Raw genomic sequence first — 14,334 nt, 5'->3', positions numbered from 1 at the left:
CACTTCCATTTGGGTCCGGGTTCAGGGTGAGCCAGGGGTCCCAGAGTGGAAAATAAGTGCATAAGAGTGATGCTGCAGGGTACTATCACTTGCTCTCTGCTCTTTCTCCCATTTTTCAGTGTTCCTCTTTCCAGCGCTCACTTCATTCCTCACTCATCACAGTGAACCAGATAAAAGTAGGAATGCACATGTGGTTCAACGCTGAACACAGTAGGGAAAACAAGGCGTGGATGCACTGGGATAACAGGATGTCTATTCAATTGAATTTAAAAACATGAATGTAACAGCACTATGTAATTTGATGTCTTAATAACTTTTGTGTACCATAATAAAGCATAGTTCTGTAAACAAAAAAAGAAGGAACTGGAAATGGTGGAAAATGTCACTCTTGCACTTTCTGCTCATGGCAGCAACATTAAAACTTCCGGTTTTCCGATTTTGCCTTCAAAATAAAAGTATTTGGGAAAAACGCTATGTGTATGATACGAAATCAATCATTTTTGAAGCTTTGTATAGTGCATAATGTTAAAATAAAGTTACAAAATTACGTCGGGGTCTAAATTTAAGAAAATTACTCATTTATATAAAATAATAATATTACAAGCAAGGTGGAGCACATGGAAAATGGTTGGAGTATGAGTAAATTAATGTAAAGAACATAATTTTCTACAGAATCTATTGATCTAGCACTAGAGTCTATACAGTGCCTTGCAAAAGTATTCATCCCCCTTGGTGTTTTCCTAGTTTGTTGCATTACAACCTGTAATTTCAATGGATATTTATTTGGATTTCATGAAATGGATATACACAAACTATTCCAAATTAGTGAAGTGAAATTTAAAAAATTACCTGTTTCCAAAAAATCTAAAAAAAAATCTAAAACTGAAACTGAAAAGTGGTGCATGCATATGTATTCACCCCCTTTGCTATGAAGCCCCTAAATAAGATCTGGTGCAACCAATTACCTTCAGAAGTCACATAATTAGTTAAATAAAGTCCACCTGTGTGCAATCTAAGTGTCACATGATCTCAGTATATATACACAACTGTTCTGAAAGGCCCCAGTCTGCAACACCACCAAGCAAGCAGAACCACCACCACCACCACCAAGCAAGCGGCACCACCACCACCACCACTACCACCAAGCAAGCGGCACCACCACCCCCACCACCAAGCAAGCGGCACCACCCCCACCACCACCACCAAGCAAGCAAGCGGCACCACCACCACCCCCACCACCAAGCAAGCGGCACCACCACCACCAAGCAAGCGGCACCACCACCACTACCACCTTGCAAGCGGCACCACCACCACTACCACCATGCAAGCGGCACCACCACCACCAAGCAAGCGGCACCACCACCACCACCACCAAGCAAGCGGCACCACCACCACCCCCACCACCAAGCAAGGGGCACCACCACCACCATGCAAGCGACACCACCACCACCAAGCAAGCGGCACCACCACCACCAAGCAAGCGGCACCACCATGCAAGCGGCACCACCACCACTACCACCATGCAAGCGGCACCACCACCACCACCAAGCAAGCGGCACCACCACCACCACCACCACCAAGCAAGCGGCACCACCACCACCCCCACCACCAAGCAAGCGGCACCACCACCACCATGCAAGCGGCACCACTACCACCAAGCAAGCGGCACCACCACCCCCACCACTACCACCAAGCAAGCGGCACCACCCCCACCACTACCACCAAGCAAGCGGCACCACCACCCCCACCACCAAGCAAGCGGCACCACCACCCCCACCACTACCACCAAGCAAGCGGCACCACCACCACCACTACCAGCAAGCAAGCGGCACCACCACCACTAGTTCTCCAAACAGGTCAGGGATAAAGTTGTGGAGAAATACAGATCAGGGTTGAGTTATAAAAAAATATCTGAAACTTTGAACATCCCACGGAGCACGTTGAAATTCATTATTAAAAAAATTTGAAGAATATGGCACCACAACAAACCTGCCAAGATAGGGCCACCCACCAAAACTCACAGACCAGGCAAGGAGGGCATTAGTCAGAGAGGCAACAAAGAGACCAAAGATAACCCTGAAGGAACTGCAAAGCTCCACAGCTGAGATTAGAGTATCTGTCCATAGGACCACTTTAAGCCGCACACTCCACAGAGCTGGGTTTTACAGGAAGAGTGGCCAGAAAAAAGCCATTGCTTGAAGAAAAAAATTAGCAATTACTTGAAGAAAAAAAATAAGCAAACACATTTGGTGTTGGCCATTAGGCATGTGGGTGAGTCCCCAAACATATGAAAGAAGGTACTCTGGTCAGATGAGACTAAAATTGAGCTTTTTGGCCATCAAGCAAAATGCTATGTCTGGTACAAACCCAACATCTCTCATCACCCAAGAACACAATTTTTCCATTGGCAGGGACTGGAAAACTGGTGAAAATTGAAGGAATGATGGATGGCGCTCATCAAGCTACACACAATACCCCACAATAACAAACCTTCACAACGAGTGTATCCAGATCACCCAATTGACTTAAAACACTAGCAACTAGTTGCAATGCATCCGCCACCATATCTTCAACACTGATGCCTCTTGCCCCTTCGACTCTCTTCAACGCCTTCACATAGGAGATCCGGCTGTGCAGCACTGATCCTTGACACCTCGACCTCATTCCCCTTAACAGGGCACTCAAGGAAGTCCGGAGTATGATCCTCACCACAGTGGCAACATTTTTCATTCACAGATTCTTCAATATCATAATTTTCTGTCTGCAAACATTTGACACGTGACCATATCCTTTACAATTTCCACACTGTAATGGTTTGTACACAAATGCTCTCACTGCATAACTTACATATCCAAGCTTCACATATTCAGGTAGTCTCCTCAAACAACAATGATATCCACAGGCTTTTCTCCTTCCTTCCATTTACCATACGGGTCAGGCAACATGCACTGACCACTCCTGGGACTTTCTACATAGGTACTCATCATGTATATCCAATGAGACTCCAGCTATAACTCCTTTGGCAGGTGCCCTGCTCCGAAGATCAATACATGTTACTTCTGACGTGGACAATTCTGCTAGATTCTTCTGTTCTTCATCAACACAATTAACCAAAACAAGGCTGCTTCTAGTCCCTTGATTGAATTCACCTTTCCCACTGCTTTCTTCACAGTCCTCGATATTACAAATGGATTTCCCAAAAGAATCTCCTCCAAAAAAACGCAGCCCAATAAGGCTTTATCTTCTACTACAACTTTTGCTCATTTTGTTCCATTCTTTGATTTCATTATTTTCCATTCAATTATCACACACTTCACTTGCCGCACCTTCGGATTCAAGCACAGATGCCATTTCCTCTTTCTCCCAACCTGACATTCACTGTCAACTGTGGGACATTATATAGACAGGTGTGTGCCTTTCCAAATCATGTCCAATCAATTGAATTTACCACAGGTGGACTCCATTCAAGTTGTAGAAACATCTCAAGCATGATCAATGGAAACAGGATGTATCTAAGCTCAATTTCCAGTCTCATAGCAAAGGGTCTGAATATTTATGTTATAAGGTATTCCTATTTTTTTTATTTTTAATACATTTGCTAAAATTAAAAATAAATTAAAAACTGTTTTTGCTTTGGCATTATGGGGTATTGTGTGTAGATTGATGAGTGGGAAAAAACGGTTAAATTTATTTTAGAATAAGGCTGTAACGTAACAAAATGTGGAAAAAGTCAAGGGGTCTGAATACTTTCCCGAATGCACTGTATAGATTCTACAGACCCTAGTGAGTAATCCCAACCCCACTTTTACATCAGCACAAATAATGTTTTTTTTCCTCTATAAACCGATATTTAATGTATAAAAGTGAACGTTATTGATTTTTTATTTTTGACGCTAAGACTGTATTTTATGTTTTTGAATAATAAAAGTTCAGAATTTGCTTTATGAGTAGTGCCTGACCCTAGGGTGGCAATACATACATTCTAAGTGATTTCAATGGGTTGTTCTCCATTCTGATTGTTTTATACTGTTCAATTCAATCCAAAATAATTTAGGGGTTTCCTGCACTCATTTGAAATCATTTCCACACTGCCACATAAGGGCTGCACGATATGGGCAAACAATATAGGCCTTATTTTAAACCAAATCTTGCGATTTGATTTAGAGCAAAACACTTTGTTGAACTGTTGGAATCATAGAAATAGAATGATTATTCGAATACAGTGTTTGAAGTGAAAACAAATGAAAATGCCAGGGAGGAGTTATTGTGACAGAGTAGACACCAAATTATTTTTATTTTTCTAACCTTTATTTAACCAGGCAAGTCAGCTAAGAATAGTGTAATTATAGAAAGCTATAGTGTAATTATAGAAATAGTGTTATTATAGAAAGCTAGTGGATGTATGTGTGGAAGCAAAGTGAAAACAACCTCTTGGTCATCAACATTGTTGCATGTACTGCATTGACCATGCAGATATTGAACGCAAGCGCATCGTGCTCCAGGAACAACAAATACGCTCAGTGATTGACAGGGGGCGGGGCAAGGTCTGTGTGGAACGCAGCATGGAGAGAAATTACTCAAGTAGCGAAGTAAACAAAACAAAAATGCACGTTACACACGGCGTATTACATTTAACAAACCGAACATTCAAATACCGTTATAGAACGTAAAACAAAAAACAAACAGTCAATGCATCAATACTATATCGTAAATATATATCGTAAAATACTGTATATTGGTATATCGTAAAATAAAGTATACCGCCCAGTCCTAATTGTGGCCAATGTAATGGGTGGTTTATTCAGAGCCCCATGAAATGACACCATGTAGATTATACAGCCCCTACTGAGTATTCCCTACCCAACTTTTACTGCGGAACCAATAATAGTTTTTGCTCTATAAATCAATGTGTATACCATCTACAGTGATTCACATTGTGGGCATTTATGTTTTAAAACACAAATGTAATGCAAATGTCATTTAAATATGAACAAATATGAATAATTGTTCATGTTTAGACAAGTATTTTTATATCATGAATAAACCCAGGTTATTGACACTTTTCTACTATTACATGGGGACTTTTATTTGGAAATGTTCCGAAATTCCGTAACCCGGAAGTACCCTTTTTTTGCTGCTGACGAGACTGCTGCTGACGAGACTCTTTCTAGCGTTGAACATGGCGCCTGAGTTAGACTAGCTGGAAACGTTAGCCAGCATCAACATGAGCAAATAAATGGTTACCAGTTTGACCTTTTATCGTTTCGAATTAAATGGTTGATTAGTTAGTATGCAGGAAAGTGACGAGTGTAATTAACTTTCTCAACCTACAGATTAGGTGAAATAATGGAAACTCGAGGAATAGAACAGATGTTTGACTTCCAGCGGTAAGAACAAGAAGTGTTGTTGTCAAGACAAGCTAGCTAGCAGCTAAATGAGTATCAGTCCACCGATACCCATGGCAGAGATTTCCAATAGTCTTGCTCATAATCGGCTCTGGCTATTAGCTAGCTAAGTCACCGTCTTCTTGGCGTTCATTTAACTTGTTAGTTACTGTAAGCAAATTAGCCTACAATATATTAATACTATTATCCATTAACGGCTAGCTAGCAAGTAGTTTGGTCGGTAACAGTTACATTAGTTTCCTAGTTAGAAGCATATAATCTGTCCCCTTGGACTCAGAATATTCTTCCTGTCAAGAATAACACTGAGCTGTGTCTGTCTCAAACAGGTTGCCAAACGATGGACTGGTCCTTTTGCTGGTATTACTTTACTCTCCAGTTGGCCTGTGTTTGATGTTACTACGACTCTTCGTAGGTGCACATGTGTTTTTGGTGAGCTGTGCACTCCCAGACAGTCTTGCTAGAAGGTAAGGGTAGTTTTGCAACTGGTTATCTTACTAAATGTTAGGTTCACTCAGCATAATGACATCATCATACACAGTGGGGTGACTTCCTGCTTAAAGTAAAAACAAATCTGTCAGCACTGCCACAGTGGTGAAGGGGCATAAAGATGTCGGAATTCAGATATGTCATTGTTAAACCGCTATCCATAGTGCTTAAACTCTAGGCGGCATTCTGTCTTCTCCCTACAGTTCTGAGTGATTAGTTTCGGTCATCTGAACTACAATCCCGACGCTGTGTTTAGACACGTCAATAATCAAGGTTTTCAAAACACAGTCTGTTTTTTGTAAACAAGTGATGTAGCATGGATATATGGCCGTGTGGGAACATTAACCGAATAAAACGTGTGTAGTAATTTAACCTTTTTGTTTTTAGAAAAGTATTTCTCGCTGATATGAAAGATATGTTCCTTATCTTTCAAAACACTGCCGTCAGCGATGCGTGTTAATGTTTAAAGCAAGCGTCAGGGCTTTTAAAAAACTCCCCCAGATACTAATAACATCAATAGGTGCTAAAGCAGTTAGCGTCTATAAATGGGGTACGCTGTCCACTGAGGATTTAAACGATGGCTTTTTAAATGTTTTTTAAACATGGTTCAATGCACCAATAAATCAGCACAATATACTTTTTCAGTTTTTCAAATTGCTGTTAACCTGGAGCTAGAATTGGGTTCATGTATACTTTGGTAATGACAACACAAAAAAAAGAGTAAAGGAAAGAAATGTACAGTACAACAAACTTAGACAACGAGGCATTTATGGTAAGTAAATGGGGTCTAAAAAAAACATGAGCTGGCGCACACCAAGAATAATAGTTTGTGTGGATGTGCTTACTAACGGCGAATAATCTATCAAAATAAAGTCCCAATACCCATTAAATTGCTGGGAGATTATACATGGAGTGTGTGACTTTCTTTATTTTGATGGTTTAAAGTACATGGGGGCCACCATCTTTATGCACCTCTGCTATTGGCTTCTCCCAATATGGGTATGCCTCAACCAAAGAAGGGTGCACATTTGAAGGAACCAATTGTGGGAAGTCTTGGCAAATTTGCTGTTTGTCTAGTATCTCTCCATTTTTTAAAACATCCTGTTTTGTGTTCACTGGATCAAACGCAAATAAATCTTCCTGTTCCAGATTCATTGTGAGAATAATGTTCTCAGTCCTTGGTATGCACGTCAGACAGAACAGCCCACGTTCAAGAGACAAAAGCACAAAACTGTACATCTGCAATCACGTGACCCAGTTTGACCACAACATTGTCAATCTTCTGACTTCCTGCAATACTGTGAGTGCTTTGTTGAAGTGAAGCTATTCATTGTGTTGCACTTTGAGCTCCTTGAGTTTTTTTAATGATTTTGTATATACAATAGATGACTGATAGGGGGCACTGTTTTGAAGCCACCGTGCCTCCATCTTGGCACTCTCCCACCATTGTAAAAAATATTCTGGAAGCTATAGAAATACATTTAATGTCAACATTAGTTTTTGCCACATTTGTTATATTACAGACACCTTCATGCATACTTTGACATTATATTATATGAGCTAAACATAAAGAAATATATAAATACATCATTTTTTACATATGACTAATGTGATTTTGTCCTTGAAACATGTAATTGAAATACTGTAGAGTTCCATTAATTCCTATAGAGGTCCTACTGGGGAGTGCCAATATGGCAGACCGGTGGCGTCAAAGCCGCTCAATGGCCAATACATGGTATCAGCAATCCAGGGTTTGTAAACCTCATTGGTTGTTCTTGCCCAGCTGAACAAAGATATATTTTTCAAAAAATGCACCTGCGTTAACTCAACCTTACACCATCAGCCAGTGTTTGTTATTCATTTTTACCGTGACCTGTTCCTCTGCTCAGCCTATGCTGGAGGACTCTGCAGGCTTCGTGTGTTGGGCCCGAGGCTTCATGGAGCTGGGTGCCATATCGGGCCAGGATGAGATGGAGGAGTCCCTCAGGAGATACTGCTCCTCTCCAAAAACTCTGCCCCTACTCCTATTCCCCGAGGAGGACACCACCAATGGGCGCGCTGGCCTGCTGAAGTTCAGGTGAGCCACAATTGTCCCTGTCATCAAGCCGATTGAGTTCTCACTGTCTCTCGCTTTGGTTTTGAAGTGTTCTTTCATCAAACTTAGTGTCCCTGCCCCACAGCACCGGTTTAAGCATAATGTGCAGATCAGTACTATCCATGGGATTTATCTTGTTTATAAGACAACAATTTTTTTTGTAATCGATTATATCTGCCGTATTTGTATATACAAATACGTTTTTCTATTTTTCCCTAATCACCAGTAGAACCCAGAACTATTGCTGTTATTAATTTAACTGGAAATAGTGATTTATTAACAGGTCTTTTAGAAGAGAATCTGTCCTGAGCAGAATGCCAACACTGCTGTAAGGTGGCTCTGTACTGCCCCTGTATTACTGATTCTAAGAATTACTGAGCTAACCTGTGTTTTATCTCCCTCAGCTCCTGGCCTTTCTCCATGACTGATTCCATTCAGCCTGTGGCCTTACAAGTGAAGAGGCCATTTGTAGCTCTGGTAATACCATCAAAACTAAACTGCCTCTGTCGTATTAGTTTAAAAGCAGTACTCGTGACATATTTAACCAACAACATTTGGTGAGTGTTTGTGTAAAAAGTTGGGCTTTCAAAAGTTGAAGGTTTCCTCCAACAGTCCATAGAAGGCCAGTACTTTCTTGTAAAATTGGTTTTCACTCCGGTGATAGACCTAAAGATATTGTGTTTATTTTTCACTTAGCCTTTACATAATTCTGTCAGACAAATGCAGAGGATTTCCTGAAATGAAAGTACTAATGCAGTTTGTTCCTCTTTCTCCAGAGCACGCCAGACTCCTTTTGGCTGACAGAACTGTTGTGGACCTTTTTCGTCCCATGTACAGTGTACCATGTAAGGTACTAAATAATTACTGTCTCTCACTACTTGTCTTTGTCGGGGCTCTGGTTGGACCTTGTAAAGGTATCACTTTGATAATTGACACATTTTATGCATGTCCTTAAAGTCCAGTCCATTACTCACTGGAACATTCTGCTAGAATTAACAATGGTTTCTGTAATGGTCTTGCCGTTTTAGAGTTATTTTGTCAGGATCAGCAGTATATTTTGTGTTGTAATATAACTTTTCATTCAGCTTGATTAGAGGCCAAAGCAAGCTTTCATCACAGTTTTTCTGCCAAATTTACCACACTGGCAACTTTTTTTTTTTTGCCGTTTCCTTATATCTGAAAGGTATTGCTGGTATCAAAGCCGAAACTTTTTTATTTTCGCCTAGCAGCCTAGTAATAATTTCGGTAAACTTCTGCCTACAGCTTAGTATGAATCGTAGCCGTAAACCTGAGGGGGCATTGGCATCTGCTTCGTTCTTAAACTCTTCATGAATGTTAGGCAGCGCCAGTTAACCATCCTCCTGCTAGTTCTAAAATTTGCATAGCCCACCACGAAGCATGCACTGTTTTCTTAACCACAGCTGGGGGAATAAATATAATTGATTTTATGAAAATATTAGAATCAAGTAGGCTAATGCAATTGACAGCATGTATCTAATTTTATGTTGTCTAGTTTTAACAAGTGGATTATTTTGCTGTTCAGTCGCTTCGTATCCTAGGCCTACTCCCGAACCAAAAGCCTGTGACTTCACTGACTTGTCTCAATCAATGTGATTTTGTCTGGTTTCCTCCGGCGCATTGGTGCGGCTGGCTTCCGGGTTGGATGTGTTAAGAAGCAGTGCTGGTTCTGTATCGGAGGACCCATGACTTTCAACCTTCGTCTGTCCCGAGCCTGTACGGGAGTTGTAGCGATGAGACAAGATAGTAGCTACTACAACAATTTGATACCACGAAATTGGGGAGAAAAAGGGGTAAAATTCAAAAAAAAAATAATAATTGTTGAGTGTGGAGAAACCCTGCACAAACCAGTGCCTGGCACCACATACCCCTTTCAAAGTCACATATCTTTTGTCATGCCCATTCACCCTCTGAATTGTGTAGACAATTCTGTCTCAAGGTGGGGAAAAAATCCTTCTTTAACCTGTCTCCTCTTCATCTACACTGATTTGAAGAGGATTTAACAAGTGACATCAATAAGGGATCATAGCTTTCACCTAGATGGTCGATGTCATGGAAAGAATGTTTTGTACACTCTGTTTGTGTGATTGTGATTGGAGTAGGTGTGTCTTGTCTGTTTATTGAACAAAATAATGAACTATTGATTTCATTCATTTGGACGTAATATACTTTTAGTGTATGTGGACACCCCTTCAAATGAGTGGATTCGGCTATTTATAAAATCAAGCACACACATGCAATCTCCATAGTCATACATTGACAGTAGAATGGCCTTACCAAAGAGCTCAGTGACTTTCAACGTGGCACTGTCATAGGCTGCCACCTTTTCAACTATAAGTGCTGTTATTGTGAAGTGGAAATGTCTAGGAGCAACATCGGCTCAGCAGCGAAGTGGTAGGCCACACAAGTTCATAGAACAGGATTGCGGAGTGTTGAAGCACGTAGCATGTACAAAAATAAAATAACATTCACTACCGCGTTCAAACTGCCTCTGGACGTAACGTCAGCACAAGAACTGTTCGTTGGGAGCTTCGTGAAATGGGTTTCCATGGTTCAGGCCAGGCCCCTTAGTTCCAGTGAAGGAAAATCTTAGCATACAATGACATTCTAGACGATTCTGCGCATCCAACTTTGTGGCAACAGTTTGGGGAAGGCCCTTTCCTGTTTCAGCATGACAATGCCCCCATTCACAAAGCGAGGTCCAGCATGACAATGCCCCTGTTCACAAAGTGAGGTCCATACAGAAATGGCTTGTCGGGATCTGTGTGGAAGAACTTGACTGGCCTGCACAGAGCCCTGACTTCAACCCTATCAAACACCTTTGGGATGAATTGGAACGCCGACTGCGAGCCAGGCCTAATCGCCCTACATCAGTGCCCAAACCTCACTAATGCTAGTCCCCGCAGCAATGTTCCAACATCTTGTGGAAAGCCTTCCCAGAAGAGTGGAGGCTCTTATAGCAGCAAAGGGGGGACCAATTTCATATTATTGCCCAAAAGTATTGGGACGAGATGTTCGACGTCCACATACTTTTGTTCATGTAGTGTAATTAAACTCAGAATGCCATTATTTTGAAAATACATTTTATTTATCTTATCTATCTTATGACCTGCCTAAACATGTATTTTTTTATGGTGTATATTCATACAACTACAACCACTCGGCATGCGAACGGGAGGTATAAAAGGCGTATGCAGGAAAGAATGTCGTAAAAATGGGTTATGTAAACATTGCCTTTTTTATTTTTACATACCGTAAAACCGTTGTGAAAGCAAAATAGGTTCACTATAAATGCTCACAAGGCTTGTAGAGACCCTGTTTTGTTTATTTTCACAGATGGCTCCCCCCTGTATCTAGACAAGATGAAGAGTCCCTTCAAGAGTTTGCCAACAAAGTCCAAGAGGTATAAAACCTTTTGCCTTTCTCATTTTTGCACCCTTATTCTGCACAGCCTTCTATTCACTACCGCCCACATTTTATATCAAACAAACAAAGCAAGTATGTATCTTATCAAAGGGTTTGTTGTATATTGCAAGTTATTATCACATTGGGAGCCGAAAATTCACAATGATATGGAACACTAAAGAGAATAATTATTATATTGTCCTCTGATTGGTCTTTGTGTTGTCCATTTTCAGCTTCTAGCCACTGAGCTCAGCGTGGTCTCTACACAGATTACCAAAGCAGACAAAGCGGAGCACATCAAGAGGAAAAGGCACATTGCACCGCGCACCACAACCTCAAGTAAGTAAGGGGGAGCCCTGGAGAAAAGTTCCCTGACAAGGCCCTTCCTACAGCATGACCTTGGTGCTTGTTATGCTCACTTGGAGGGTGGTTGGCACCATTGGTGATGGTGTGTATTTGCTGCTGTCTGTCCAGATGTGGGTGCCAGACCACGTCCAGTTCCCCTGGGCTTCATGATCCGCAGCTCTGGGGTGGAGGAGCTCAGGATCAGCAGGATGGCTCAGCAGGTGAAGGAGGTTCTGCCTGACATCCCCCTTGGCATCATCACCAGAGACCTGGGTATGCCACCTTTTTATTTCCACTTTGCATTTCCAGTGCAGTGACTGGGAATTTGGAATGGTGATGAGCAGTGCACTGACTCGAGTCCTGTATTTGCATGTGAATTTTATTCAAATGGAGTTTGTATTAGGATCAATGGGAGAAAAAGGCACAGAAGTTTGCAGCTTTCCCCAGATCTTTCCCTTTACCCTTTTTACAGTGCAAACCAACTGTGTGGACACCACTATCACTAATCTGCTGGAGAGCACTGAGGTGTTCCCAGTGGAGGTCACAGGCGGTGCCATGTCTGCACCAGGCCCAGCCTGGCGGCCCCTCTCTTCTTCAGCTGCACCTGCTCTCACCATTAAGGTTTGCCAATGATCTAAATTATGTCTTACGTACACTGGTAGTCTATATTACCTTGCTCGCAAAGTAATTAATGTGCCATCTTGCTACGCTATTCTATTTATCAGGAGTTTGCTATATAGTCTGATTTTGATCATTTTGACCCATAGCCTGCTGCCAAATCTTTTGGGAAATCACCGGTAGACAGACACATGTCCCTACAAGAGAGGAAAGAGGCCTTGTATGAGTTTGCAAGAAGGTGAGATCAAAGCTGCAATTCAATCTGATTAATTTATAATTTCACCTACATTTTACACTCAGTCATTGTTGTCCACCTTTCAACTCTGTTAGTTGTTTCCACCCTCCTTTCTCTAGACGCTACATCGAAAAGCATGAACTGGAGCAGGACGAAACCTCTGAACAAGATCTGATTGCTGGGAAACGTGTTAGGAATGACGGTTGTTAAAATCAAAAAATTGTACAGACTATAAGTGTACTGGAGTGTACGCAGAGCAGAGTGGAGTTTTTGTTGACCCACACGTACAGGAAGAAGACCTGAAGATTTCAATGGATTTATTTGTATTTTTTTATTATTATTTTTTGCATGGCAATCATGCATGTCTTTTTAATTGTTTGTCCTGGTAAAAATATTATTTTGATAACAATTTCTATTAAGACCCAGTGACGTGAAACATCTCATTATTTTTATAATGGCAGAGGTGGTGGTAAAAACGAAATCTTTCTTGCTCTGCTTTCAGAGAATACTCCTCAGGTCTTAGGTTCATTATGATTTGTGAGTACGTGTTTCTGCAGTATACATTTTTAATGTCAATAAAATCAGTCATTTATAAATGCAAGAGATTGTCTTGAATAGCATCACAATTCCAGTATTTATCTTTGATTTACCCTGGCTGGAATCAATGAGCGCAAAGCACCATTGGGTCATAAAATCAGTGTATGTCATACTTTTGAACTCTACTTCAGAGTAAATACATTTGTGTATAAACGTTTGCAATTATCAAGTCAAAAACCCAACTATAAAACCGTAAACTAGAGCATATAGCTTTTGAGGGAGGTCATTCAAAGTGATTCCTATTGGCAGTAGATAAGACAGGCTGATCATCCCTGTGATTAGCTATAGAAACTCTTAACATTAAACAAATGTTTAATAGTTAGACGAAACAAGAATAGCACACCATTGTGAATGGGGTGTTATGCTTGTGTAGATGTGGCATATGAGTGTTCTTCTGTCTCTGCCTGAGGCCCGGGCTCTTGTGGCACAGCGGGTATATCACGCTCCTCTGCACTGCAGGATCATAGGGCCGAGCCCCCCCCCCCCCCCCCCCTTCAGCTGTTCTCCCTCTTTCCCACACTTGTTTGAGAAGTAGGCGGCCACTGACCTGGTACATCACCTATAGTTATCTGCCCCACTATGGGCACTGGCAGTATCGTGTACACGGGGTGGAAATTACCAGTGACCTCAATATATTATCACAATACTTGGGTGCCGATAAGATATGTGTTGCGATTCAATACTGTGATTTGATTGCAATTTGATGTTCCAAATTTATTGCTCACCAAATGTCTGCTACAGAGACAAGAGAGCCATGAGAAAACAAGTTTTGATCAGTCATGAAATGAAAGTGCTGAAAACAAATTGGCTCCTATTTAAGAAGATGGGGAACTAGCTATGAAGGAAAAATACTGTTGTTTTGGTGCAGGTATAGCTAACTAGCACAAAAAATAATCTTGCAATATTGTCAAAACAATATATTTCTTCAAAAATAATATATCTTTGTAACTAGATTTTTAAATATTTTTACCACCAATGTGTATATCTCATAGTCAGGAGAGCGAAGCGAAGAATGGGTGATACACAAAATGTTATTCGAGTAGGTCTATCTGTAATCTGAGATTTCATCCTGACAATGGTTAGTTGAATGTTGATTTTTTTAAAATATGTGGAAATTTAAAGGTAAACTA

The 14,334-nt window shown here is 41.1% G+C and overlaps 1 protein-coding gene across 2 annotated transcripts; it reads left to right on the top strand.

The window, feature by feature from the left end:
• The first annotated feature begins 5,115 nt into the window (after nt 1-5,115).
• Nucleotides 5,116-13,208, top strand: LOC110488726 (lipid droplet-regulating VLDL assembly factor AUP1). Of its 2 annotated transcripts, none has more exons than XM_021561053.3 (12): nt 5,116-5,387; nt 5,732-5,869; nt 7,041-7,191; nt 7,781-7,968; nt 8,391-8,463; nt 8,763-8,836; nt 11,341-11,407; nt 11,643-11,748; nt 11,884-12,027; nt 12,227-12,375; nt 12,522-12,610; nt 12,727-13,208. In XM_021561053.3, exons 1-12 carry the CDS (start codon nt 5,347-5,349, stop codon nt 12,815-12,817), a joined length of 1,311 nt encoding a protein of 436 aa, XP_021416728.2. In that variant the 5' UTR covers nt 5,116-5,346; the 3' UTR covers nt 12,818-13,208. The 2 variants fall into 2 exon arrangements, 1 of the variants encoding a protein (XP_021416728.2); XR_016486266.1 differs by having other exon boundaries at nt 5,120-5,387; nt 8,763-8,831.
• Nucleotides 13,209-14,334: the final 1,126 nt, after the last annotated feature.

The sequence above is a fragment of the Oncorhynchus mykiss genome, chromosome 14 (assembly GCF_057628025.1).
Source record: "Oncorhynchus mykiss isolate SJ-2025 chromosome 14, ASM5762802v1, whole genome shotgun sequence".
NCBI classification, from domain to species: domain Eukaryota; kingdom Metazoa; phylum Chordata; class Actinopteri; order Salmoniformes; family Salmonidae; genus Oncorhynchus; species Oncorhynchus mykiss.
The sequence above is the reverse complement of the archived record's forward strand: the minus strand, read 5'-3'. Positions and strand labels throughout refer to the sequence as shown.